At 40.1% G+C, this 27,815-nt stretch overlaps 1 protein-coding gene across 1 annotated transcript in view; it reads right to left on the reverse strand.

The window, feature by feature from the left end:
* Positions 1 to 26,996, reverse strand: part of LOC138675615 (uncharacterized) — a 36,282-nt gene extending 9,286 nt beyond the window's left edge. The window contains exons 1-8 of the mRNA XM_069764002.1: positions 26,873 to 26,996; positions 26,635 to 26,687; positions 25,506 to 25,571; positions 25,096 to 25,158; positions 17,770 to 17,823; positions 15,553 to 15,609; positions 3,770 to 3,844; positions 3,186 to 3,251 (exon numbers count right to left, since the gene is read on the reverse strand). Coding sequence (XP_069620103.1) covers positions 3,186 to 3,251; positions 3,770 to 3,844; positions 15,553 to 15,609; positions 17,770 to 17,823; positions 25,096 to 25,158; positions 25,506 to 25,571; positions 26,635 to 26,687; positions 26,873 to 26,921 — 483 coding nt within the window. The 5' untranslated portion in view covers positions 26,922 to 26,996. The remainder of the gene's footprint in view (positions 1 to 3,185; positions 3,252 to 3,769; positions 3,845 to 15,552; positions 15,610 to 17,769; positions 17,824 to 25,095; positions 25,159 to 25,505; positions 25,572 to 26,634; positions 26,688 to 26,872) is intronic.
* Positions 26,997 to 27,815: the final 819 nt, after the last annotated feature.

Below are 27,815 nucleotides of genomic sequence, written 5' to 3' on the forward strand. Positions count from 1 at the left end.
GCATGACATTCACAGATGGGGGTTGGGCTCACAGCCCAACACCATGCAGGACACTTGGCATTTGCCACAGAACACCAGGATTGGCAAATTTGCCACTGTGCTCTTCCCAGATGAAAGCAGGTTCTCACTGAGCACATGTGACAGATGTGAAAGAGTCTGGAGACTCCATGAAGAGCGATCTGCTGCCTGCAACATCCTTCAGCATGACCGGTTTGGCAGTGGGTCAGTAATGGTGTGTGGTGGCATTTCTTTGGAGGGCAGCACAGCCATTGTGTGCTAACCAAAGGTATCCTGACTGCCATTAGGTACTGGGATGAGATCCTCAGACCCATTGTGAGACTATATGCAGGTACAGTGGGCCCTGGGTTTCTTCTGATGCAGGACAATGCTAGACCTCATGTGGCTGAAGAGTATCAGCAGTTCCTGTATGAAGGCATTGATGCTATGGATTGGCCTGCCTGTTCCCCAAACCTGAATTCAATTGAGCACATCTGGCAGATGTTGTCACGTTGCACCACAGACTAGCCAAAAGTTCCAGGTCTTGAAGGAGATCCCTCAGGAGACATCCAATGTCTCTTCAGGAGCATGCCCATGTTTTAGGGATGTAATACAGGCACATGGAGGCCACACACACTACTAAGCATCATTTCCTTGTCTTGAGGCATTTCTACTGAAGTTTGGTCAGCCTGTAATTTGATTTTCCACTTTGATTTTGAGCATCATTCCAAATCCAGACCACCATGTGATATTAATATTGATTTACTTTGATCCTTTTTATGTTTTATTATTCTCAACGCATTACACTATGCAATGAATAAAGAATTGCAACTGGAATATTTTATTCAGTGACATCAAGGATGTGGGATTTTAGAGTTCCCTTTATTTTTTTGAGCAGTATATATATACAGTTAGGTCCATATATATTTGGACAGAGACAACATTTTTCTAATTTTGGTTATAGACATTACCACAATTAATTTTAAACAAAACAATTCAGATGCAGTTGAAGTTCAGACTTTCAGCTTTCATTTGAGGGTATCCACATTAAAATTGGATGAAGGGTTTAGGAGTTTCAGCTCCTTAACATGTGACACCCTGTTTTTAAGGGGAACAAAAGTAATTGGACAGATTCAATAATTTTAAATAATATGTTCATTTTTAGTACTTGGTTGAAAACCTTTTGTTGGCAATGACTGCCTGAAGTCTTGAACTCATGGACATCACCAGACGCTGTGTTTCCTCCTTTTTGATGCTCTGCGAGGCCTTAATTGTGGTAGATTTCAGTTGCTGTTTGTTTGTGGGCCTTTCTGTCTGAAGTTTAGTCTTTAACAAGTGAAATGCATGCTCAATTGGGTTGACATCAGATGAGTGACTTGGCCATTCAAGAATATTCCACTTCTTTGCTTTAGTAAACTCCTGGGTTGCTTTTGCTTTATGTGTTGGGTCATTGTCCACCTGTAGTATGAAACGACGACCAATCAGTTTGGCTGCATTTGGCTGGATCTGAGCACACAGTATGGTGGCTCTGAATACCTCAGAATTCATTCGGCTGCTTCTGTCCTGTGTCACATTATCAATAAATACTAGTGACCCAGTGCCACTGGCAGCCATGCATGCCCAAGCCATCACACTGCCTCCACCGTGTTTTACAGATGATGTGGTATGCTTTGGATCATGAGCTGGACCACGCCTTCACCATACTTTTCTCTTTCCATTATTCTGGAAGAGGTTGTTCTTGGTTTCATCTATCCAAAAAATGTTATTTCAGAACTGTGCTGGTTTTTTAGATTTTTTTTAGCAAAGTCCAGCCTAGCCTTTTCATTCTTGATGCTTATGAGCGGCTTGCACTGCGCAGTGAACCCTCTGTATTTACTTTCATGCAGTCTTCTCTTTATGGTAGATTTGGATATTGATACGCCTACCTCCTGGAGAGTGTTGTTCACTTGGTTGGCTGTTGTGAAGGGGTTTCTCTTCACCATGGAGATTATTCTGTGATCATCCACCACTGTTGTCTTCCGTGGGCGCCCAGGGCTTTTTGCATTGATGAGTTCACCAGTGCTTTCTTTCTTTCTCAGGATGTACCAAACTGTAGATTTTGCCACTCCTAATATTGTAGCAATTTCTCGGATGGGTTTTTCTCTGTTTTCGCAGCTTAAGGATGGCATGTTTCACCTGCATGGAGAGCTCTTTTGACTGCATGTTTACTTCACAGCAAAACCTTCCAAATGCAAGCACCACACCTCAAATCAACTCCAGGCCTTTTATCTGCTTAATTGAGAATGACATAACGAAGGGATTGCCCACACCTGTCCATGAAATAGCCTTGGAGTCAATTGTCCAATAACTTTTGGTCCCTTTAAAAGCAGGGTGGCACATGTTAAGGAGCTGAAACTCCTAAACCCTTCATCCAATTTTAATGTGGATACCCTCAAATGAAAGCTGAAAGTCTGAACTTCAACTGCATCTGAATTGTTTTGTTTAAAATTCTTTGTGGTAATGTCTATATCCAAAATTAGAAAAATGTCTCTGTTCAAATATATATGGACCTAACTATATATATATAGACTTTTGGTCTGTACTATATATATATATATATATATATATATATATATATATATATATAGTACAGACCAAAAGTTTGGACACACCTTCTCATTTAAAGGTTCATTTATAGACCTTCATTTCTTAAAGTAATGATGGCCACTCGTTTTTCTTTACTTAGCTGCTTTTTTCTTGCCATAATACAGATTCTAACAGTCTATTTAGTAGGACTATCAGCAGTGTATCCACCAGACTTCTGCACAACACAACTGATGGTCCCAACCCCATTTAAAGGCAGGAAATCCCACTTATTAAGCCTGACAGGGTACACCTGTGAAGTGAAAACCATTCCCGGTGACTACCTCTTGAAGCTCATCAAGAGAATGCCAAGAGTGTGCAAAGCAGTCAACAAAGCAAAAGGTGGCTACTTTGAAGAACCTAGAATATAAGACATAATCTCAGTTGTTTCACACTTTTTTGTTAAGTATATAATTCCACATGTGTTAATTCATAGTTCTTTAAATGAGGTGTGTCCAAACTTTTGGTCTGTACCGTGTATATATATATATATCTTTCTATATATACATATATATATATGTATCTGTTTACAGTAAAATGTTATATGCGATGTGAATGTTCATTACCAAACCAGGAAGAATGTCACTTAGCATGCCTAGAAAGTCAAGACCCTCTGCATCAATAAACTTCCTCTGGAAAGCAAACAAGAAAAAAAAGAAAATTATTTATTTTGTATGTTTCCAGTCTTCTATCCATAGATATAACATAAATGAGTGTTCTGCTTTGGATACAGTGCATATTAGCACATACTGTAGACTGATAGTTGTGGGCTAAGAGCAGACATGTGGATGACATATGGATGACTATCTTCATATCTCTGGGTATTTACTTATATGTGATAAAATTGTTACCTTACATTTATATATAAGTATTTGTCATGTGCACACGTGACAGCTTAGTATTAAGAGTCACTTGTAATCACAGGTACATGCTGAAATAGTAACTGTCATTTTAATTCCTATTTCATAAGTCAATAGAACATATGAAAATAAGAAACTTTGTAATTTATCTTCTCAGAGAAATCTGCTTTTTTCTCCCCCAGGACAGATTAATAATTTTCAAAATTCTCAATTCACAGCTAAAATATGTATTCAGTGAACATGATTAATAATAATTAGCGCAAATTTTGAGAATGCTATAAAGACATTACCGCTGAGCAACAAACAGCATCAATAAGTACGTCAATTTCTTCATTTATATATAAAACCAGCCCAGGCTCATCATTCTGTAATAAATACAAATGTGTTACTGGCTAAAATCTATAAAGATATATGTAGAAATATGAACATGCAATTTTTATGCTTATCATTTCCAAAGTCAGTTATTAAGGAGAAATACCACAGCATAAGAATCCAAGTATGCAGCATTTTGTGATGTACTAGTGTAAGAAATGGGTACCTGATTTAGAACCTTAAAGGGAACCTGTCACCTGAATTTGGCGGGACCGGTTTTCGGTCATATGGGCAGAGTTTTTGGGGTGTTTGATTCACCCTTTCCTTACCCGCTGGCTGCATGCTGGCCACAATATTGGATTGAAGTTCATTCTCTGTCCTCTGTAGTACATGCCTGCACAAGGCAAGATTGCCGTGTGCAGGCGTATACTACGGAGGACATAGAATGAACTTCAATCAAATATTGCGGCCAGCATTTAGCCAGCGGGTAAGGAAAGGGTGAATCAAACACCCGAAAACTCCGCCCATATGACCGAAAACCGGTCCCGCCAAATTCAGGTGACAGGTTCCCTTTAAGGTAATTGGACCAAGTCCAAGACTTTAAGGCTAGGTTCAAATGTATGCAATGTTACAGACTAAGTGGCCTAACACGCAATGTTACAGACTAAGTGTCCACCTTAAATAGATGGACATTGTTGTAGGCGGGGAAAAGTGGATATCATCTGTGTATCATGGCTTGCTTTCAAAAAGTCTTGATTCTTGCCACTCTTCCATAAAAGCCAGATTTGTCTAATGTTCGATTAACAGTGGTCCTGTGTACAAATCCTCCCACCTGAGGTGTGGATTTCTCCAGCTCCTCCATAATGACCATGGGTCTTTTGGTCGGTTCTCTAATTAGGGCTCTCCTTGCTTGGGATGTCAGTTTATGTGGACGGCATGTCTTGGTAGGTTTGTAGTTATGCCATACTCCTTCCATTTTTGAATGATGGATTAAACAGTGCTCAGTGAGATGTTCAAAGCTTGGGCTATTTTTTCTTAACCTAACCCTGCTTTACTCTTCTCCAAAGTTGACCTGACCGTTCATTTCTTCAAAACTAAAGAAGCCATTCTCTCTTACCTGAGGGATAAAAAATCCTTCCCAGACCCTTATAAAAATCTGAAGGTTTTCCCCGATTTTTCCAAAGACACCCTGGAGGGTCGCAGGGAGTTCAGGCCTGTCACATCAGCTCTCCGCGACAGAGGCATAAAATATAGATGGGGCTTTCCGCTCAAACTTCTAGTCTCCTTCCGGGAAAAAATCATCCCGATCTATTCGGTCGAGGAAGGAATGGACTTTGTCAAATCATTGAGTCGCTGATCGTTTATGTTATGCATATGTGGTTAAGCTTTTTTTGTAAGGGGTCTCCTTTTCCCATCATCATTTCTTGGGACAAACCCCTTAATCCCGTCCACATGTACTAACCCCCTTTGTTTTTCTTCTTTTAGGTAGCTCCGTCGACCTACCAGTTCTGTTCTAACTTTCCTTCTCTATAGGTACCCACCAAGTTTTGGCTGATTTGTGGATATAATAGAGAAGAGTTCTATTTAGGTCTTTGTATTCCTATTACGATTTATGCTTGTTTCCTTCTAGATTTCACCAGCTCTTGTTATTCTACTTGTAAATATGTCATTTAAGATAATCTCCTACAATGTAAGAGGGCTGAATAGCCCACAAAAAAGACATGCTTTGTGGAGAGAGTTGATCAGCCTTCAGACTGACATTGCATGCTTACAGGAGACAAAATTCCTGGCGGGGAATCACCCCTACTTTAATCATCGTAGCTTTCCTCATATTTTTGAGGCCTGTAACTCCAGCAAAAAAGCGGGGGTGATTACCCTGATCAGGAATAGTGTACCTTTCGAGTTCATTGAGGAATATGCTGATCCAAAAGGTAGGTACCACATCCTGATATGTAATATTAATGGCCAAGAATGCACCATAATTAACACATACGCCCCAAATAAAAACCAGATTAGCTTTCTGTCCAAGCTCCTGAAAAAAATCAATAAGGTTAAGAAGGGTAACCTCATCTTCCTAGGTGACTTTAATACCACCCCTGACAATACGCTTGACTCTTCCTCTGGCTTGAGACCAGCCTCAGAGGTCCTGAATTGGTGGCTGGATAAAAATGAGCTCTATGACACCTTTAGATGTCTTAACTCCACATCAAGAGAATACACTCATTTCTCTTCGGTCCATCATTCAGCATCCAGGATTGACCTGATATTATCTGACATTTTCTCTCTCGAAAAATTCAAAAAGGTGGACATAGGGGACAGGACACTGTCGGATCATTCCCCTGTCACTGCGGAAATTAGCCTTGGCCCCTCCCTAAAAAACTCTAAAGCATGGAAATGCAGCTCATTTATCATTCATGATCCCATCCATGAGACAACGATTCGTAATAATATCTCCCATTATTTCAATGAAAACCCTCCAGAAATCACTAACCCCGCAACCAATTGGTGCGCCCACAAAGCGGTTATTAGAGGCACCCTAATAAGCATATCCTCTAAAATAAAAAGGGAAAAAAGAGCAAAAATCCAAAATCTTCAAAAAGACATTCGTGACTTGGAAAAATCTTTAATTAGCCTCCCTTCCCCCTCATCCAAACTCCAAACAGACTTAAACTCCCTTAGGCAAAACCTAAGATCCCTCCTGTTCTCACCTTACGAAGCAGCCCTCAATTCCTCCAAATTCAAGGTATATTCCTCCCTGAACAAGCCAACCAAATATATGGTAAATAGAATAAAAAAATTTAGAATTCACAACAAAATTAACAGAATTTCTTCCCTCTCTGACAATTCCACGTTGTCTCATCCCCAAGATATAGTTAATGAATTTTCCAAATACTACTCTAAATTATATAACCTAAATCTAGACCCATCATCACCCCCACCAAAAGATTCGGACATCAAAGCCTATCTCGCCAAAATCAACCTTCCTTCCCTTACAAAGGAAGAAATCGAATCTTTATCGGCCCCTTTCTCCTCTTCAGAAGTTGAAGAGGCCATCAACCACCTTAAATCGCAAAAATCCCCAGGGCCGGATGGCTTTTGTAATTCTTATTACAAAGCCTTCGCAACAAATTTAATACCTCACCTGGTAAAATTATTCAACTATGCATCCAATTCAGGTTCCTTTCCTCCAGAAATGCTGGAGGCCTCAATCGTCCTTATCCCAAAGCAAGCGGCCAACCCTATGGCCACAAGTAGTTATAGGCCTATATCCCTTCTGAACTCAGACACCAAATTGTTCTCAAAAATTTTGGCCAATAGACTTAGCGTTATCCTCCCCAGACTAATAGTCAATGATCAAATGGGGTTCATAAAAAATAGGCAACCTGCTGGCGCCACCAGAAGGATTTTGAACCAAATTAAACTCACTAATAAATTCAAAACCCCTACAGTTTTTGTTTCCTTAGACGCTGAAAAGGCCTTTGATCGTATAGATTGGAACTTCCTCAAACACACCCTCAAAAAATTTGGTTTTAATGACAAACTTATTTTCTCTCTCATGACATTATATCAAGGCCCTACAGCTAAAGTCACCTGCAATAACCATATCTCTGACCCCTTCCATATCAACAACGGCACTAGACAAGGTTGCCCCCTATCCCCTTTGCTCTTTAATTTGGCTCTCGAACCTCTGGCTGAAAGCATTAGACAAAATTCTTCCATTTCAGGCATACTTACCAATAAACGTCACCATAAGCTCAGCTTATTTGCAGACGACATAATTTTAACCCTAACCAACCCAGTTGTCTCCACTACAGAAACTATCAAAGAACTTGAAAAATTTGCATCCCTTTCCAAATTCAAAATTAACGGTTCAAAATCTAACATCCTACCCATCCACCTCAGCAAAAAGGATACCAATTCCTTAAAAAACGTAATATCATTCAAGTGGTGCAATGAAGAATTCCCATACTTAGGGATCATAATTAACAAAAACCTTGATAAGACTGCCTCCTCAAACCTGGGGAAGATAGATGAAATACTTAAAAAGGATTGCACCACTTTTAACGATAAAAGTTTGTCCTGGTGGGGGAGAAATCTAACAATTAAGATGTTTACCCTACCAAAAATTTTGTATATCCTGAGATGTATCCCCCTTCCCATCCCCACACCTTCCTTGTTGAAGATCCAATCAAAGCTAAATAAATACATTTGGAATGATAAAAAGGCCAGAACAAGTACCAGATCCCTTTACAAGACAAAAATCCACGGAGGAATGGATCTCCCAAATATTACGGCCCACTATAATACTCTCCTACTTAAACATAGCTCGCCCTGGTGGTCAGACCAGAGCGAGCCTGCATGGCTCGACTTGGAGGAGGAGATTAATGGAAGAAAACCCCTTAAATCCATCATCCTCAAAGCTATTTCCAGTTCCCCCAACAAAACACATAACCACCCAATTTTTCAGGCGATTTCCCTCGCTTGGTTTTCAACCCTAAAAAAGGGGAATTATACTCAAAGCAGCCCCACTCATCCCAAATTACCCTTGTCACTTGTCTACTCAATTTTGAATCTTCCCCTACCCCCTATATGGGCTGACTTAAAAATTCAAACAATTGGCGATATTTACACTGGGTCTAAACCCATGGACTTCAGTTCACTAAAAAGTAAATTTAATGCCCCCTCATCTCTTTTCTTTGAATATATGATACTGAGGGAAAACCTAAGCATGTTTCTCAACCTCAAACTGAAATTCTCGGAGTCTTCTTCAAAAATTCTATCCAATCCAAATCACTCTATTTTCTGGAGTCACAAGTTCATCTATAATACTTTCAATAAAGATGAATCATTGGTCAAAAGCGCAGCTTTCATAACCTGGGAGAAATCCTTAGGTCTCTCCGCCTCCATAGACGATTGGGAGGAGGCCTTTTCGGCATCTTACCAATCTACAATTTCAATGTCCCTTCTGGAGTCGCACTTCAAGGTGTGCTCCAGGTGGTACTACACCCCAGCAAGATTGTCCCACATCAGCCCATCCAACTCCCCCTTATGTTGGAGAAACTGTGGTCATAAAGGTGACCTTTTACACATTTTTTGGAGCTGCCCCACTGCGGCCCTCTTTTGGCTGGAAATCTCTTCAATCATCTCTAAATTGTCAGGTTCCCTTTTCACACTCTCCTCACAACTAGCCCTTCTCTCCTTGGACACCAACCTTGTTGACAGATCTTTACTGCGTATAGTCTTGCATATCTGTCTGGTTGCAAAAAAATCCATTGCATGTCATTGGAAAAAGGCCACTCTGCCCAACGCAGCCTTTGTCATCAAGCTCATGATGCAACATAGAGAGCTAGAGCTCAAATTTGCCTTACTCAATAATGAATTTGGCAGATTCTACCAAAAATGGCATATATGGGAGCAGCATTATCCTCCTTGAGCAACCAACATTCTCAAATTGGTTTATGTCTACATAACTGTTCACAAGATCTTCTCTCTCCTTCCCTTCCCACACTAAACTTCGATTTTGCAGCTGTAATTGTTGGATATTTACAAGTTTTCTCACAAGGGTCGTCCCCTTGTATTGTTTAGATACATCGATGTTGATTCGTATTCAGCCTATTTGCCTTCAAGGGCTGCGTCCCTTGCATTACTCTTCGTTGAATTGTTATTATTCTTCAAAGTTCTTGTCTTGTATTGTCTTTGCCCTCCCTTATTTCCCTTTCTCATATCCTCTCCCTCCTCCCTCCTTCCCTCCCCCTCCCTTTTTATTCCCCGCCCCTCCTCTCCAGGTCAAGACACAAAATTCCAATAAAGTTCTTTGGAAAACAAAGTTGACCTGACCTGTCTTGTGGTTCTTTGGTTGTTTATTATGATGCTGTGTGAATTCTAATGTTCTCAAGCAAACCTGTGAGTCCTTAATTTCTTCACAGAAACTCTGTAGTTGTACTGAGAAAAAATTACACCCTAGTGGACTCAAGTCACTAATTTTGACTTCTAAAGGCAAATGGTCACTCAGGATTTTATTTAGGGGTATCAAATTACAGGGGGCTGAATACAAATGCATGTCGCAATTTTCAGCTTTAGATTTTTCTTTAAACTAAACCATGTATCATTTTCTTTACACTTCACAAATAGTTGCTTCTTTGTGTTGGAATACCACATAATATCCCATTGAAATACATTTACACTTGTGGGTGTACCATGAAAAATATGGAAAGGTTCAAGAAGAGGTATGAATATTTTACCTTACGAAAATTCACGCGTAAGAGGAGATCTCAATTATATGTATAAATATATTTGTGGTCAATGCAAAGGACTGGCATATGTCAAAGACCTTACAACAGACCAGGGGACATTCATTAGGTGTGGAGGAAATGCAATTTCCAGCAGCAAAAAAGAAAAGGGTTCTTAACCCCTTCAAGTCGCGGCCCTTTTTCATTTTTGCGTTTTTGTTTTTCACTTCCCTCCTTCCCTGAGCCATAACTTTTTTTATTTTTCCGTCAATATGGTCATGTGAGGGCTTATTTTTTTGCGGGACAAGTTGTACTTTTGAACGACACTATTGGTTTTACCATGTCTTTTACTAGAAAACGGGAAAAAAATTCCAAGTGCGGTGAAATTGCGGTGCGGTGAAAGTGCGGTGAAAGTGCGGTGAAATTCCCAATTGCTACACCCAGAAACCCCTCTAACCTTATTAATATTCCCTGCATGCCTGCTGTCTCTTTCAATTGTGCCCTTTGGAATTCTCGCTCTGTGTGTAATAAACTCTCCTTCATTCATGACTTCTTCCTTTCTAATTCTCTTAATCTCCTGGCTCTAACTGAAACCTGGATCCAGCAGTCAGACACCACCGCTGCTGCTGCTCTTTCATATGGTGGACTACACTTTTCTCATACCCCAAGATCAGACAACAGAGCAGGTGGAGGCGTTGGTCTGCTCCTTTCACCCAAATGTACTTTCCAAGTTATCCCCCAAGTACCCTCACTTGTCTTCCCTTCCTTTGAGGTCCATGTGGTCAGACTCTACGTCCCCTTCTCCATGCGAGTGGCGGTGGTGTATCGTCCTCCCGGCCCCTCTCATCAGTTCCTGGATCACTTTGCCACCTGGCTTCCACACTTTCTCTCCTGTGACACCCCCACCCTTATCATGGGTGATTTCAACATCCCCATTGCCTCTCCCCTCTCCCCATCTGCTTCTCACCTTTTATCTCTATCCTCCTCTTTTGGCCTCTCGCAGCATACTAACTCTCCAACACATGAAGATGGAAACTCCCTTGACTTGGTCTTCTCCCGACTTTGCTCAGTGGATGACTTCACAAACTCCCCTCTCCCGCTCTCTGACCACAACCTTCTTTCAATCTCTATCAAGAACTGCCATCCCGCTCAGGTCACCCCCACATTCCACACCTATAGAAACATACAGGCCATTAACACCCAGAAACTTATGATGAACTTGCAGTCCTCATTGGCCCCTATTTCCTCCATCTCATGTCCTGATTCTGCATTGAAGCATTACAATGAAACCCTGCAAAGTGCTCTGGATGAAGCTGCTCCTCCTATACATAAAACAACTCGGCACAGACGGCAACAACCGTGGCACACGCTGCAAACACGTTTCCTGCAGCGGTGCTCCAGGTGCGCAGAACGTCTGTGGAGAAAATCTAATCTACCCGAAGATTTCATCCATTATAAGTTCATGCTAAAGACATACAATTCTGCCCTTCACCTCTCCAAACAAACCTACTTCAACACCCTCATCACCTCCCTGTCCAATAACCCTAAACGTCTCTTTGACACGTTCCAGTCCCTATTCAACCCAAGAGAGCAGGCCCCAACCACGGATCTCCGTGCTGACGATCTGGCCAATTACTTCAAAGAAAAAATTGACCACATTCGACAGGAAATCATCTCCCAATCTCTTCATACCATGCACTGTCCTCCCTCCCCCACTGCATCTAGTTCACTCTCTGACTTTGAAGCAGTTACAGAAGAAGTAAGCAGGCTCCTTGCATCTTCTCGCCCGACCACTTGCACCAGTGACCCCATTCCGTCACATCTCCTCCAGTCCCTTTCCCCGGCTATCACCTCTCACCTAACAAAAATATTCAACCTTTCCCTCACTTCCGGTATTTTTCCCTCCTCATTTAAGCATGCCATCATACATCCATTACTTAAAAAACCATCCCTCGATCAAAACTGTGCCGCTAATTATAGACCTGTCTCTAATCTTCCCTTCATCTCTAAACTCCTCGAGCGCCTGGTCCACTCCCGTCTTACCCGCTATCTCTCAGATAATTCTCTTCTCGACCCTCTTCAATCTGGCTTCCGCTCTTTACACTCTACTGAAACTGCCCTCATTAAAGTCTCTAATGACCTACTAACAGCTAAATCTAATGGTCACTACTCCATGCTAATTCTCTTGGATCTCTCTGCAGCATTCGACACTGTGGATCATCAGCTCCTCCTCACTATGCTCCGCTCCATCGGCCTCAAGGACACCGTTCTCTCCTGGTTCTCCTCCTATCTCTCTGACCGATCCTTCACTGTATGTTTTGCTGGTTCCTCCTCCTCTCACCTTCCCCTTACTGTTGGGGTTCCTCAAGGATCAGTCCTAGGCCCCCTACTCTTCTCGTTGTATACTGCCCCTATTGGACAAACAATCAGTAGATTTGGTTTCCAGTACCATCTCTATGCTGACGACACCCAATTATACACTTCTGCTCCCGATATCACACCGACCTTTTTAGAAAACACCAGTGATTGTCTTACCGCTGTCTCTAACATCATGTCCTCCCTCTATCTGAAACTAAACCTGTCAAAAACTGAACTCCTCGTGTTCTCTCCCTCTACTAACCTACCTTTGCCTGACATTGCCATCTCCGTGTGCGGTTCCACCATTACTCCAAAGCAACATGCCCGCTGCCTTGGGGTCATCCTTGATTCTGACCTTTCATTCACCCCCTACATCCGATCACTGGCTCGCTCTTCTTACCTGCATCTCAAAAACATTTCTAGAATTCGCCCTTTTCTTAATTTCGACTCTGCAAAAACTCTGACTGTTTCACTTATTCATTCTCGTCTGGACTATTGTAACTCTCTACTAATCGGTCTCCCTCTTGCAAAACTCTCCCCGCTCCAATCTGTCCTGAATGCTGCAGCCAGGATCATATTCCTCACCAACCGTTACACCGATGCCTCTACCCTGTGCCAGTCATTACACTGGCTACCCATCCACTCCAGAATCCAGTACAAAACTACTACCCTCATCCACAAAGCACTCCATGGCTCAGCACCACCCTACATCTCCTCCCTGGTATCAGTCTACCACCCTACCCGTGCCCTCCGCTCCGCTAATGACCTCAGGTTAGCATCCTCAATAATCAGAACCTCCCACTCCCGTCTCCAAGACTTTACACGTGCTGCGCCGATTCTTTGGAATGCACTACCTAGGTTAATACGATTAATCCCCAATCCCCACAGTTTTAAGCGTGCCCTAAAAACTCATTTGTTCAGACTGGCCTACCGCCTCAATGCATTAACCTAACGATCCCTGTGTGGCCTATTTATAATAAAAAAAAAAAAAAAAAAAAAAAAAAGGTTCCTCGCATCATGTTCTCATACACTTTATGCAGTATTAGCCCTCTGTGTCTGTACTGCTACATACTTAGGCAGGTAACTGGTTCATGCAGCTTTACATGAACACCTGAGCCTTACACTATAGCTGGTCCGAATAACTAAAGCAATTGTTACCATCCACCTCTCGTGTCTCCCCTTTTCCCCATAGTTTGTAAGCTTGCGAGCAGGGCCCTCACTCCTCCTGGTATCTGTTTTGAACTCTATTTCTGTTATGCTGTAATGTCTATTGTCTGTACAAGTCCCCTCTATAATTTGTAAAGCGCAGCGGAATATGTTGGCGCTATATAAATAAAATTATTATTATTATTATTATTATAAATTGCAAAAAAAGTGCAATCCCACACTTGTTTTTTGTTTGGCTTTTTTGCTAGGTTCACTAAATGCTAAAACTAACCTGCCATTATGATTCTCTAGGTCATTACGAGTTCATAGACACCCAACATGACTAGGTTATTTTTTATCTAAGTGGTGAAAAAAAATTCCAAACTTTGCTAAAAAAAAAAAAAAGTGCCATTTTCCGATACCCGTAGCGTCTCCATTTTTCGTGATCTGGGGTCGGCTGAGGGCTTATTTTTTGCGTGCCGAGCTGATGTTTTTAATGATACCATTTTTGCGCAGATATGTTCTTTTGATCGCCCGTTATTGCATTTTAATGCAATGTCGTGGCGACCAAAAAAACGTAATTCTGGCGTTTTGGATTTTTTTCTCGCTACACCGTTTAGCGATCAGGTTAATGCTTTTTTTTAATTGATAGATCGGGCGATTCTGAACACGGCGATACCAAATACGTGTAGGTTTGGTTTTTTTTTATTGTTTTATTTAGGATGGGGCGAAAGGGGGGTGATTTAACTTTTATATTTTTTATATTTTTTTCATATTTTTAAAAACATTTTTTTTTACTTGTGCCATGCTTCAATAGCCTCCATGGGAGGCTAGAAGCTGGCATAGCCTGATCGGCTCTGCTACATAGCAGCGATCATCAGATCGCTGCTATGTAGCAGAAATGCAGGTGTGCTGTGAGCGCCGACCACAGGGGGGAGCTCACAGCCACCGGTGATCAGTAACCATAGAGGTCTCAAGGACCTCTATGGTTACCTTCCTGATGCATCGCCGACCCCCGATCATGTGACGGGGGTCGGCGATGACGTCATATCCGGCCGCCCGGCCGGATGCGGTAGTTAAATGCCGCTGTCTGTGTTTGACAGCGGAATTTAACAGGTTAATAGCGGCGGGTGAATAGCGATTTCACCCGCCGCTACTGCGCGCACATGTCAGCTGTACAAAACAGCTGACATGTCGCGACTTTGATGTGGGCTCCGGCGGTGATTCACGGCATGCGCAGTACTAGTACGGCGCATGTCGTGAAGGGGTTAAAGCAATCACATGGTGGAATGCCTTACCACATGGTAGTAATAGCACATACTAAAAATGTATAATTGGTGGATAAAGGTTGATCTTGAAGGACCTGTATCTTTTTTTCAACCTATGTTACTAAATTAGAGATCAGCAGGTCTGACAAGATTAGAATTTTCACGCATATTTTACCTTGCTAACTTGATTTGCAGAAAAGTTATTCTTTATAAATGCAATGTCCTTTATCGTGCTCTGTGATCTCTTTTTTGCTGGGTCACTACTGTTCAGCAAGATGGTGGCCACTATATTTCTGAATTTGCATGGAGTGATTTTCAAAAATATTTGTATTCTCCAGAAAGTGGATTTTTATAAAATTTATGTAAAATTAAGTCCTGCTAAAAAAAAATACACCTATTTCTAAATTGTGGGGTCAATTTCTTAAGACTGGTGCAGTGCCACACATTCTGCTTTAGTAAGGGTACTGGAGTAGCATTTTTGCTATACAAAATGCTGGCACTTTGATGAATTGGGTGAGTTCCTCCCCAGGTCCACCCATTTTGGTAGACCTGATCATACTAGTATAAAAACACCAAAAGTCGCAAAAAAATTGCAATATTTCTAAGCATTTTTGTCACTTTTCTGACGTCTTGTTCTTCACACTACAACAGTGTGGGTAATTAATGAAACTTTGTATGGACAAATAAAGACATATAAACAGTGTCGAAAAGGGAAAAAAAATAGAATTAATTTTGGAGAGCAAAAATTCACCACATTACCAACAAAGCTTGTTTAAGTATGAATTCCTCCCTTGCTGTAAAGTTCAGGCAATCCAACTATAAAACAAATGTAAAGAAAACATATTCAATGTAAGAAAGATTAAAATTGCTAAAAATAAAGGTGTAAGAGATGAGGAAACATGGCTGTTATCGTCTAGAATGAAGCACTTCTGGTATTGTAAAACAGCACCTTTTAGAGAGTAGCAATTTTCTGTCCAAATGCATGCAAGCTGTTCAACGGCTTTAATATCATATGCCTTTTTTAAGTCAGATATTTGTATTACATTTTTATTAAATAAAAAAACATAAAGATAATAGATGTGTTATATAGAATGAGGGGAGTTTGTCTTAACAATAAATAAATAATAACCGTGTTTAGTGTAATGAGTAGGGTTGAGCGAAACAGATCGTTCATTTTCAAAAGTCGCCGACTTTTGGCAAAGTCGGGTTTCATGAAACCCGTCCCGATCCCTGTGTGGGGTCGGCCATGTGGTACGCGACTTTCGCGCCAAAGTCGCGTTTCGTATGACGCGCTTGGCGCCATTTTTTCAGCCAATGAAGGAGCGTGGGCAGAGTGATGACATAGGTCTTAGGGGCGTGGACGCATATCGCTATGCTGTCGCTTTTGCACTGTAGCGATTTGCAATGTGCAACACTAGCTTTTCAGTTCAGGGACGGAGGGGGAGAGAGAGAGAGAGAGAGAGAGAGAATGAGAGAGAGAGAGAGAAAAAAATAAATAAATAAATAAAAATTCCCATTGACTTTGCTTTGAGTTTCGTGTTTCGGTCGATCCTCGACTTTTCGCCACAGTCGGCCGATTTCACTCGACTCGACTTTTGAGATAGTCGTGTTTCGCGAAACCCGACTCGACCCTAAAAAAGTCAAGGTCGCTCAACCCTAGTAATGAGCATTAATAACTATGGCCTTTTCCCCATGTATACATGTATCTTAATAGTGCAGACAAAGGCCACATTGGAGGATGTGAAAATGTTCGTCACGGCGGTTTCTCCTATATCTTTTGACCTATGAATGGGTTGCCCACTACTAGGAAAACTCTTTATCATTCCTCGTGTTTGGCTCCATTAAAAAAAAAAAAACACATACTCTCCTCACGTCCCTACGGTGTCAGTCATCGTGTTCCCGAGGCTCACGTGAGTTTGATTTGTCCCAATTAGTGCTAGCCGGAAAATCTTCACCCACGGTGCGCGATGTGAGGATTCACTAGTCTGCAGTCACATTGAGTGACTGCCCACTTGTAGTATAAGGCTGGACAATCCCTTTAAAGCCCTAAAGCCCATAGTATCCTGGTATATTTAAAGGTGCACATCACCACCCAACCACCCCTCACAATCATCACATATTTTAAAGTATGAAAATTGAGGTAATTACATTGCTAAACCTTTTCCATTGTGTGCAGTTGTTAAAATACATATTAAATCACGCACAGTTGTCCATATGCGTGTGCAAGTGTGTACATATAATCTCTAGATCACCATATCCCTTCTCTTAACATAGGGGACAGCAGGAAGGGGACTGGGAGCTGTTGTAAATCCCCTGGCAAAAACTAAACAAGAGCTGATTGCATACTGCACATCTGAGGAGTGGACCACTATGTTACTGCTTAAAAAGCCACTAATACTCCATAACTATCTGGTGACAGAATCGTTAGATCACAAACTCTATGATCACAACTTTGGTCCCATTATTGCTACTTGTCTGAACGTCACATGAGTTTCATTTATCCTATCCAGAGATTAGGCTCGTAATTAGACAAAATTCTTCGCTTTACATTTTTTTATGTTGTTTCATTTTATGTTTTTGAGTAGTTGTGTTACTCTATATGGCTACGTTCACATTAGCGTTGTGCGGGGCAGCGTCGGGCGCAGCCGCGGTGACGCATGCATCATGCGTCCCTATATTTAACATGGGGGGGGCGCATGGACATGCGTTGTCTTGCGTTTTGTGACGCATGCGTCATTTTGGCGCAACTGTCAGGGCGCAGAGGACGCTACATGATGCATTTTTTTCTGCGCCAAAAATCATGCAAAAATGAACGCATGCGTCTCAAAAAGCTGCGTTTTGCATGCGTTGTGCGTTGCGTCGCCGACGCAGCACCGCACAACGCAAATGTGAACTTAGCCTTAAATGTCTACACACTTTAGGAGATGTCTCATAGCACAAACCAAATAGTAGCGTAACAGGAAACCAATACTTTACCACGACTTGGAAAATGATTTCGACATCACATTCCTTGTAGCAAGCCACGAGTTTCTACAATAGAGGAAAAGCATTTTTTGTGAGCTACATAAACATATACCAATATATTCATTTATACTCTGTAGTATTAAAGCAAGTGTGTTTTCATAGATATCATCAGTTGCACAATTTGTTAATCAATCACTCGTAGCCATTGGCATAGTGTGGGTTGCCAGTGCCTGGAATATAGAAAGAATCCAGTTCCCAATAACCCATTGACAATTGTTTAGCAGACTGTTGTTTCTCCTGACTTTCCCACTGGCGGAAACAGTCAGCGCAGCTTGCATTCTCTGAGAGACAGCTTCTGCTACACTCCTGTTGCTGGCAGTCACTTTGAGGGTATGTGCACACGTCAGGATTTATTCCTGACATAATCCTGAGAATTCTGCCAGAAATCCGCGTGCTTTTTTCGCGCAGATTTCTCGTGGAATTTGCGCGTTTTTTTGCGCGGATTTTTTGCGGATTTTTTTTTTTTTTCCCGGAATGTCCTTTTTCCTAGGAAATCCGCAAAAAATCCGCATTTTTTTGCGGAATGCGTTTTTTTTGCGGTAAAAAACGCTAACATATGCACAGAAAATGCGGAATGCATTCTAAAAGATAGGATGCATAATGTTAGCATTTTTTTACCGGATTTATAGCGTTTTTATAGCGAAATTCCGCAAGAAAAACGCTAAAAATCCTGACGTGTGCACATACCCTCAGGGTATGTGCACACGTCAGGATTTTTAGCGTTTTTTTGTCAGGAATAAATCCTGACATGTGCACATACCCTTACTTCAAGGTTACAAAAGTATTGGGCACTGAGTTCAACAGGTTGGATCCTTCTCTCTTCTGACAGCATCTGTTAAGGATATTTTAGTCTAATGTGTATGTAGACCTTTACCAATTTGTCCCTGTCCATAGCCCAGTATTGAATCCATTATCCATCAACTGTATGTATTTTTTGAAAAATACTGATGTAAATAAAGTTCAATTTATTTATTGCTTTATTACTGTAATCGTGACTGCACACGTAATGCATAGCACTTGGATGGATGCAATGGTCGACATGAACAAGGTCTGGCAGAGCACAGACATCACCAGTCCCTCACTACCAAATGCAGGTTGGTCAGTGCAATTTTGTTCCCTATAGCAACATACTGATGCAAGACTTGGACTCTCAAGATGGCTGTCAGGAAGAATATTGACACATTTGGATTTTGGTGCTGGAGGAGACTGTTGTGAATTCTGTTGTCAAGCTCCCTCCTGTGGTCATGAATGGTACTTCGGCTGGTTCTGTCCATGGGCTTCCTCTGGTAGTTGTGAGTGGGGCTGCGGCTTCTGAGGTTCCTTCCACAGGTGACGAGGTTAATTCGTTAGCTGGCTGCTCTATTTAACTCCACTTAGATCTTTGCTCCATGCCACCTGTCAATGTTCCAGTATTGGTCTAGTTCACTCCTGGATCGTTCTTGTGACCTGTCTTCCCAGCAGAAGCTAAGTTACTGCTTGTTTTTCTCTGGTTTGCTATTTTTCTGTCCAGCTTGCTATTTTGATTGTTGTCTTGCTTGCTGGGAGCTCTGAGACGCAGAGGGAGCGCTTCCGCACCGTGAGTCGGTGCGGAGGGTCTTTTTGCGCCCTCTGCGTGGTCTTTTTGTAGTTTTTTGTGCTGACCGCAAAGCTGCCTTTCCTATCCTCTGTCTGTTCAGTAAGTCGGGCCTCACTTTGCTAAATCTATTTCATCTCTGTGTTTGTAATTTTCATCTTTACTCACAGTCATTATATGTGGGGGGCTGCCTGTTCCTTTGGGGAATTTCTCTGAGGCAAGGTAGGCTTTATTTTTCTATCTTTAGGGCTAGCTAGTTCCTTAGGCTGTGACGAGGCGCCTAGGGAGTGTCAGGAGCGCTCCACGGCTATTTCTAGTGTGTGTGATAGAATTAGGGATTGCGGTCAGCAGAGTTCCCACGTCTCAGAGCTCATCCTATATTATTAGTAACTATCAGGTCATTCTGTGCGCTCTTAACCACCAGGTCCATTATTGTCCTGACCACCAGGTCATAACAGGAGACTTCTACGAATTCATTGGAGAGCAAGGATCATCAAGCAAGACATTTTCGACCAAATCAAGCCAAAACTGTTACTGATAGCTAAAATAAGGCTAAAATAACCAAAAAATAAATTCAATTTTATTTATTTTTTTTACTTAGCCCCAGGATGGGACATTGTGTTTCCCTGGTCTGATCGCTGGTCTAATACTTTGCAATGCTTTTGCTTTGCAGGACATTAGAGCTATCAGTCAGACACAGCCAGTAGGGATATTAAGTCCTGCTACAGACCTAGGGTCACAATGCAGACCATAGGCACAAAGTGATCACAAACATGATATGCTGTCCACGGTAAGGAGTGAGCCCCCTCCCAGCAGATCGATGGGGCTGTTGCAATTGAGAGCGGCATCAGAGGGGTTAAACGCCCGTGATCTGCGCAAAATATAATCGTAGACATTACTGCAGATTGTCAGCTATGATGCATAGCTGACACCCGTTGATGATGTTGCGGGTTCTGCTAGTGTACCAGCGCTATACTCGTATGTTGCTTTGTGGGAACGCCTTTCCCAAAGTGTCATACATGTACGTTGGATGTTGTGAAATGGTTAAAAACTGCTTCATCAATCAGTAATTACTTCAATAACTGTTAAGGAAAATGTGACACAAGCAGGTATGAACAAGCCTGCAACCAATGCAAGCATTGGAAAAACTTTGGTGTTCACAAGCACCCCAGCCTCTTCAAGCAGCTGATCTGTTTGGGGATACCAGTAGAAAATCTAATGCTGATGGCGAATCCAAAGCATAAGTCATAAACTTCTAAAGGCTGTGTGACTTCATTTTGCAACTTTAATATTGACTGGGAATATCCATTCTAATAGGTTAAGAGACATTATTAATTCATGGGGCTCTTGGCCACTTCACACCAACTATAGGGTAAAGGAAGATGGTAGAGAAAGATGCATGTTCTGAACTAACAGGGATTTCTGCTCCTATCATTCAGCGTATTTTTTTTGTGTAAGCTGGCTTCTAGCCACTAACAACCAATATGTTCATTTCTTGATCATCCAGTCCACCTTGTGCTAAAGAGATAAAGAATCGTGATGAGCGATTATACTCGTTGCTCAGGTTTTCCCGAGCACGCTCGGGTGTCTCCGAGTATTTGTTAGTGATCGGAGATTTAGTTTTAGTCACCGTGCCTGCATGGTTTGTGATTGTTAGACAGCTTGATTACATGTGGGGATTCCCTAGCAATCAGGCAACCCCCACATGTTCTCAGGCTGGGTAGTAGCTGTAAATCATGCAGCTGTATCAACAAAAACTAAATCTCCGAACACTAACAAATACTCGGAGACGATCCGAGCGTGCTCGAGGAAAACCCGAGCAATGAGTATACTCACTCATCACTAATAAAGAACAGGGGACCATATTATTTAATAAGATACGGGAACTAAGATGCTGCTAAGCATGGCTAGCAGTGGCTTATTAGTTATGAGAACAAAGAATGAAAATTTTTGGAATTCAATATAGCCATTGCAGAAAATGAGAGGCTATACTTATAAATGCATGGTTGCAATAACAATATTTGGCAGGATTCAGACAGGCTCTAACAATAAAAAGCAGAGGCAGCACATGCGCAATATATTGCTGACCAAGCAGCCACACACCTACCATCGAAGAGGAGAGTGGTTGCCTAGTATTGTACAGTAACTTAAATAATATTCACCACGCTACTGTTGTACCAGAGCTGCAATCCTTCATATCTAGCCTTAATAATAACAACTACGGTTTGGAGTTCACACCAACCTACAGTAGAACCAGCGTCAATTTCTTGGATCTTACTATTTGTGTAGATGATAACAGAGTAGTCACCAAAGGGTATCATAAAGATGTAGAATCTAACAGTTCATTCATCTAAGCAACTGCCATCTTCCGATTTGGCTCAACAATATCCCTAAAAGTTAGTAAACTTGAATAAGAAGAAATTGCACTAATCTAGAGGATTATAATGAGGAAACGGGACATTTAACAGATAAATTTGTGGAAAAGGGGTATAACCCCAGGATGCAACCAAACAGGAGATAGAAACTATATCTAGAGAAGCTCTCATTTATAAACCACAAAAAGAGCATACTCCACACACTCTGCAGGAACAAATTTCATAACTACCAATAGTTACCCAATTTCATGCAGGCTACAAAAGATTTAATAAAATCATACACAAACATTGGTCTACCTTACAGGGCAACAAGTGTATAGGCAACCTACTCCGCCCAAAAAAACAGGTTTGTCTACACCAGAGCCCAAAATCTGGGACTTCTACTGGCCCCAACAAAAAAATCAATTAAGTCAAATACTACTGTCTCCATGACACAAACTTTTTTAAAAACATCATCATCAGGCTTCTCCCCTTGTGGGAGATGCTCATGCTATACACGAACTCATAGGCAGAAGGAATTGTACACTATTTTAATGGATAGCACGAAAAGCAATCTATTCTATATCAATAGTAAGATAACGTGTGATTCCGAATCATTTATATTTTGAAATGCCCCTGTGATATGATGTATGTTGGCCGCACTAAAAGGCTCCTGAAAGAATGCATCAAAGAACATCTTGATAACATCAGCAAGGCGTTTAAAGGACACCCGCTATCTAAACCTTTCCGAGATAAACATAATAAATCATGTAAGGTGTCATTTTTCTGGGCATTCAGATGGTTAGAATGAACCCTAGAGGAGGCGACTATCTTAACGCCATGTCAAGGGTGGAATCCAAGTGGATATTCACCCTCGACACCTTAGCCCCGCACGGATTTAATCAAGAAATCGAATTGTATGCATTTTAAACCACTTTATTTTCTATTTTGAGCCCCTTGTATTCCACCATTTTTGGCCCCTATTTTTAATATACACTTATTTGGTGCTTCTACTTAATATGTATTCCTTTTTGAGTATTAACTTTATTCATTTTATCAACCTTTTTTGACAAAAAAATAGGCTAGACATGTTTTAGTTTTCTGTTTCTTCTATTCGAAAGTAACTAAATAAATATATGGGGAGTGCAACTACATATTTAAACATTCGGGCGCTGCATTTCTTAATACATGCATTTTTCTGGGGGCACACTTTTTCAAGTAGCAAGTAAGCACCATTACCGGCACCCCAATAGAATGACCCAACTTTATACATACTACAGAAAAGGTTTATTAGCTTTTTCCTTGTACTTTTTTTTATACATTTTCCCTTTCCCCCCTTCATGATTTTATTGATATTTCCTTTTTATTCTCATTTTAAATCTAATTTTCTTAATAAAGGTATTTTTATTCTCAGAATTTTATTTTCATAATAAAGGTGATTTACCAATCTTATTACTAACTACATCCACATGACTTTTTTTTCCGTTGGATCTTTTAATTACACCTATGACTGGTACTGCAGATTATAAGACACATATTGAATCCACATTCATGCCCCCTATAGTGCAGACCACACCATTTAAAATAATTAGCTAATTAGCTGGATATCACAAACAAACGTGCTACAATGCATGTCCATTAGAAACCCATTAGAGAAAGTACTTTTGGATCCATTAGATTAGATTGTCTGAGACTTGATTAAGGTGATGCACTCTGCGGGCAGGCTGATATATAAGGGAAGAAGCAGGAATGGACCTAGCCCTGACGAAGAGGGAAGTTGCCCCTTGAAACACGTAGGAAAGTGTCCTACACACGCACCCGTCCTCCCTTACAGTGACATCACGTCAGCCCCGCCCCTCATCCTCGTTCTCAGCATTTGCTTCTGGCCAGGGCACGCTAGGTGCAGGCATCTCATGCTCTCCCCTACTCCCTGCTGGGGAACTGCAAGTGGCAGAGACAAACTCCTGACTTAACAGCGCCAGACAATTCACAGCACCTCCACCGCTAATACTCAAGTAAGTGTCCTCCACTAGAGGTCGGCGCCAGTGTCTAGTAGTTTTATTTAATTGTACAGTAACTGTACATGGGTAAGGCTTGCTTATGACACCAGTCACACAGCACCATGCTGGCTAATAGTCTATTGGTGATGCCCATACTATTAGATCAAGCACTATGTTCAGTACTACATAAGTGCACTCCACAAAGACAAATACCTCAATTCTTGCCACCAATACAACATGGCCTGGCTGCATCCTACAAATATTAAAATTACATGAGGTATTTTTTGATATTTTTGCCTGTAACTTCAATTACAAACTAAAAAAAGTGAAAGAACACAAGACAGAGGCCATACTTACTAATCTATGGTCACAGTATCAATATATTGTGGAATAAAGCCAGGCCCTAGTTGTAAAAGGCAGAAGCTTTGAAAATTCTAAATTCTGATGAAGAACCACTTACACTATTACCATCCATGTGGCATGTGTAATGGGTTGTTTGTTAATATTTTACACTTGTACTGTCTCCACCTTATATCACTGGTGTTGTGTCCAGGTACTAAAAACTATGACCTTTTTATGCTGTAATGTGTTTTGATTTGATGTTCTTTTACTGAATTGCTATTAATTTTAGTGTAGGGAATTCAACAAGACCCAACATCTCTAGTTGAGTCAGAAGGCCACAAACAAACACATTATTTGCGAGATTAGCCATGTTTTCTCTAAGATATATGGGCACGTTTAACCCTGAATTTTGATATATACACATAGTCTCTTGACCAATTCCACAATTTTGTGTCTACGTATATGAGTTCAATGTTGGACTAATTCCAAGGTAGATTAGAAAAGCTAGTGATATCATCCACTGTCTTTTGATATACATTATTATTGTGAGAGATATTTCCCTCAAGCAGTTTTATTACAAAAATGGAGCTCAACTTTTAAGCATTAGTCATATAAACAATATGTTGTTCCTATCATGTTTATAATGGTACATAAAAGAAAAAATATGAGAAAATACACTTGACCTAAACAAGGCCAGGCTCGGACTGGCCCATCAGGGTAATAGATTAATACCCTGGTGGGTCATTGTGGAGCACTGACCACCCACTCCACAACATGAGCAGTTGTCACAATACATTCTACCACTATGTTCATACAAAAGCAAAATTTCATCATTCATTTAACAAGCTACTCAGTTTATTATTATATGGAAAAAAGGTGCATTTGTAAATGAGGGTAATATAGCTGAACAGTTGTCTTCCAGAGTCAATGTTACTGGTTACTGGCACTCTCAACTGACACTGAATAAGACTAGATGGAATAATATGTGAATAGTTTGAATTTATTTTACCACAATTGTGAAGGCCATATCGACGATACATATCTTTTCCCATGAATTTTCATTGCCTTCTTCCTACAAGATAGACAAACAAGGAATAAGGATTATGCATCTGAATGTGAATGCAACTATAGCAAAGTAATTCTAAAGTGGTTATTTATGGATAAATGATAGATTCAACAGTAATAGATAAAGTGATAATATTTAAAAAGAAGATCAATAAACAGATATGATAGATAGATAGATAGATAGATAGATAGATAGATAGATAGATAGATAGATAGATAGATGATAGGTAGATGGATAGATAGATAGATTGTTAGAACACATACCCTACTTTATACTTTATATTGAATCACCATATAAATAATATACGATTCACAGAATAAAAATGATTAAAAAGGTAGATGAATTTACTTTACCTTCATTTTTGCATATTTGTGAATCAGCTCAATAACCATTGTAACCAAAACCTGACCTTTAGCGAGCTGAAAGTAAGACAAACACATATATACATGTTATGGATATGTTCTTTGATTTTCTTTCTAGAAATTGACTTTTTGGCATTTGATATAGATATGTGAATTTTTTTTGTTCATGAATTAATTTAACTTTTGCTTTGATATAACTCAATATCTTATGAAAGTCATGTTTGTGTTTTGTTTTTTTTTACCTGTTGTTCTTGTATTTGTAATGCATTTTAATGAATTAATTTAGTTAAGGAAGTTCCCATAATGTACAATCATATCGTCTCATCAATACAAGATCACTATTATAATCTGTCTCTGATCACATAATGTTCATTAAGTAAAATTGTTCCTGTAAGCATTTTTTTATTTGGCCTCTAATTTAATAAATAATTTATCTTTTTCATTTTATTTGAAACTTTTGCTATATCATTTATAAAATAAGATAATGATCGCGGGACTGCGATCAAAGCGTGTCGCCTTCTTCTCCTTTATATGGGTGTTATTTTAGGAGCTTGTTCCATATATTATATGGACTAAATTAAATTTGGAATTTATTCTAAGAAGCTGAGACATATCTTGAGTTTTTTCAGTCTCGTTTTTAAAAACTTTAAATGAAAAATGTCAACTTTTACATCTCAAACAGTTCCTGTTAAACAGAAACAGGCCTGAGAGAGGCAGTGATGGGGAAAGTCATTGAGGGAAGAAATATTTCTCCTAGAATTGTATTATAAGTTTCTAATCTTCAGGTTCAAAGCAGTTTTTATATAAAATTGAAAATGCACACTTTCTAAAGCTAAAATTAAATTGAGGATGTTACAAAGCAAGCTTTCGAGACTTCTTAGGTGTCTTCATCAGATACGATAGAACAACGTATCTGTCCTTTATTATACCATGCCTGATGAAGAGACCTAAGAAGTCTCGAAAGCTTTCTTTGTAAAATCCATTATTTTATTTTTGTTAGCCATTAAAGAGTCTTATAACTAAAAGATTATTACATTGTTTCTCCCACTGAGAATAATCAATTTTGTTGTTAGTCTCTCAGACAAGTTACAAACATATCAAAGGAAAATGTTTTTCTTACTGAGATCCTTCCAGGGCATGACTCAAGTTCACCATTGTCATGATGGCCAGCAACTGAAAGGAAAAATCATCTTAAAATGTACACATTTTCCCAACTTAACGACTAGAAAGCAATGTATCCTGTTATTATCATTGTTGTGAAAAGGCCACAAATATGTTTAATGGCACCATACATTTACACAAGTACTAACATACACTATATTCATATTCCTCATTGTGAATGAAAAGAGATACATTACCAACACAACTGCTTAGACCCACAAGCAAGAAAAAAATGGCTATCTTCATAGCTGCAGTAATTGGTTTAAGGTTTTTCCTTAAAATACTAGCCACAGATAGGTTGTAGTGAAGGAAGCCACTTAATTTATATGATGAGGACACAGCTTAGGAATATTGACTTTAGCGTCATTGCTGACATTTGGCATAGGACAAAGTAATCATCTTTTTTTATCTTAAGTCTCTACAACTTTCAAATTATCCACACTTCTTTAATCCTTCTTTGTATCACATAGTTGGCAAACCTTGAGCCATTGTCTATTTAGTTTTCATACCTCAACTTAAATCTTAAAATTAAATAAGATCTTGCTTTTTTGTTAATTACTTTTTAATTGCATTTCAGTTCTAATACTCAAGTTGTCTACTTATCGGCTCAGCACCATAAAAAAAAACAAAAACAAATCATAAAAGAACCTTGCAATAAAAAATGAATTATCACCCATCACATCATTTTTACATATTATTCAGAGATATTTTCACGAAAGAAGAAAAGAGCGGTTTTCATCAGTTTGCTGGATACTATTATCATCGGTTTGTGTGTCAGTATTCACCTTTAGTGTTTCATTGTTTTTTGTTTTATGCAAAAAAATGAAGATTCCTTAGGTCTTTCTTTTGCTGGCATTTCTTGTGAAAACATAAAAATTCATATCTAAACAGCCCCATTGTCTATAAAGTTTTCAAGTTTTATATGTGAAAAAACTAACATATGTTCCTTTACTTGTAAGCAGGGCCTTCATTCTTCTTGTTTGAATTGTTAAATAGTGTGCATTGATTGAACTATATAAGCAAAATGTATCACTGAGATGTCCACCCAAGCGCTATATCACTCAGAAAGCCACCATTATTTGTCTCTACGCTGAGTTTCAGGTCCTTCTGAATTTGTCAAGTCAGGATGATTCTGACACA

Source organism: Ranitomeya imitator, chromosome 4 (assembly GCF_032444005.1).
Source record: "Ranitomeya imitator isolate aRanImi1 chromosome 4, aRanImi1.pri, whole genome shotgun sequence".
Taxonomy (NCBI): Eukaryota; Metazoa; Chordata; class Amphibia; order Anura; family Dendrobatidae; genus Ranitomeya; species Ranitomeya imitator.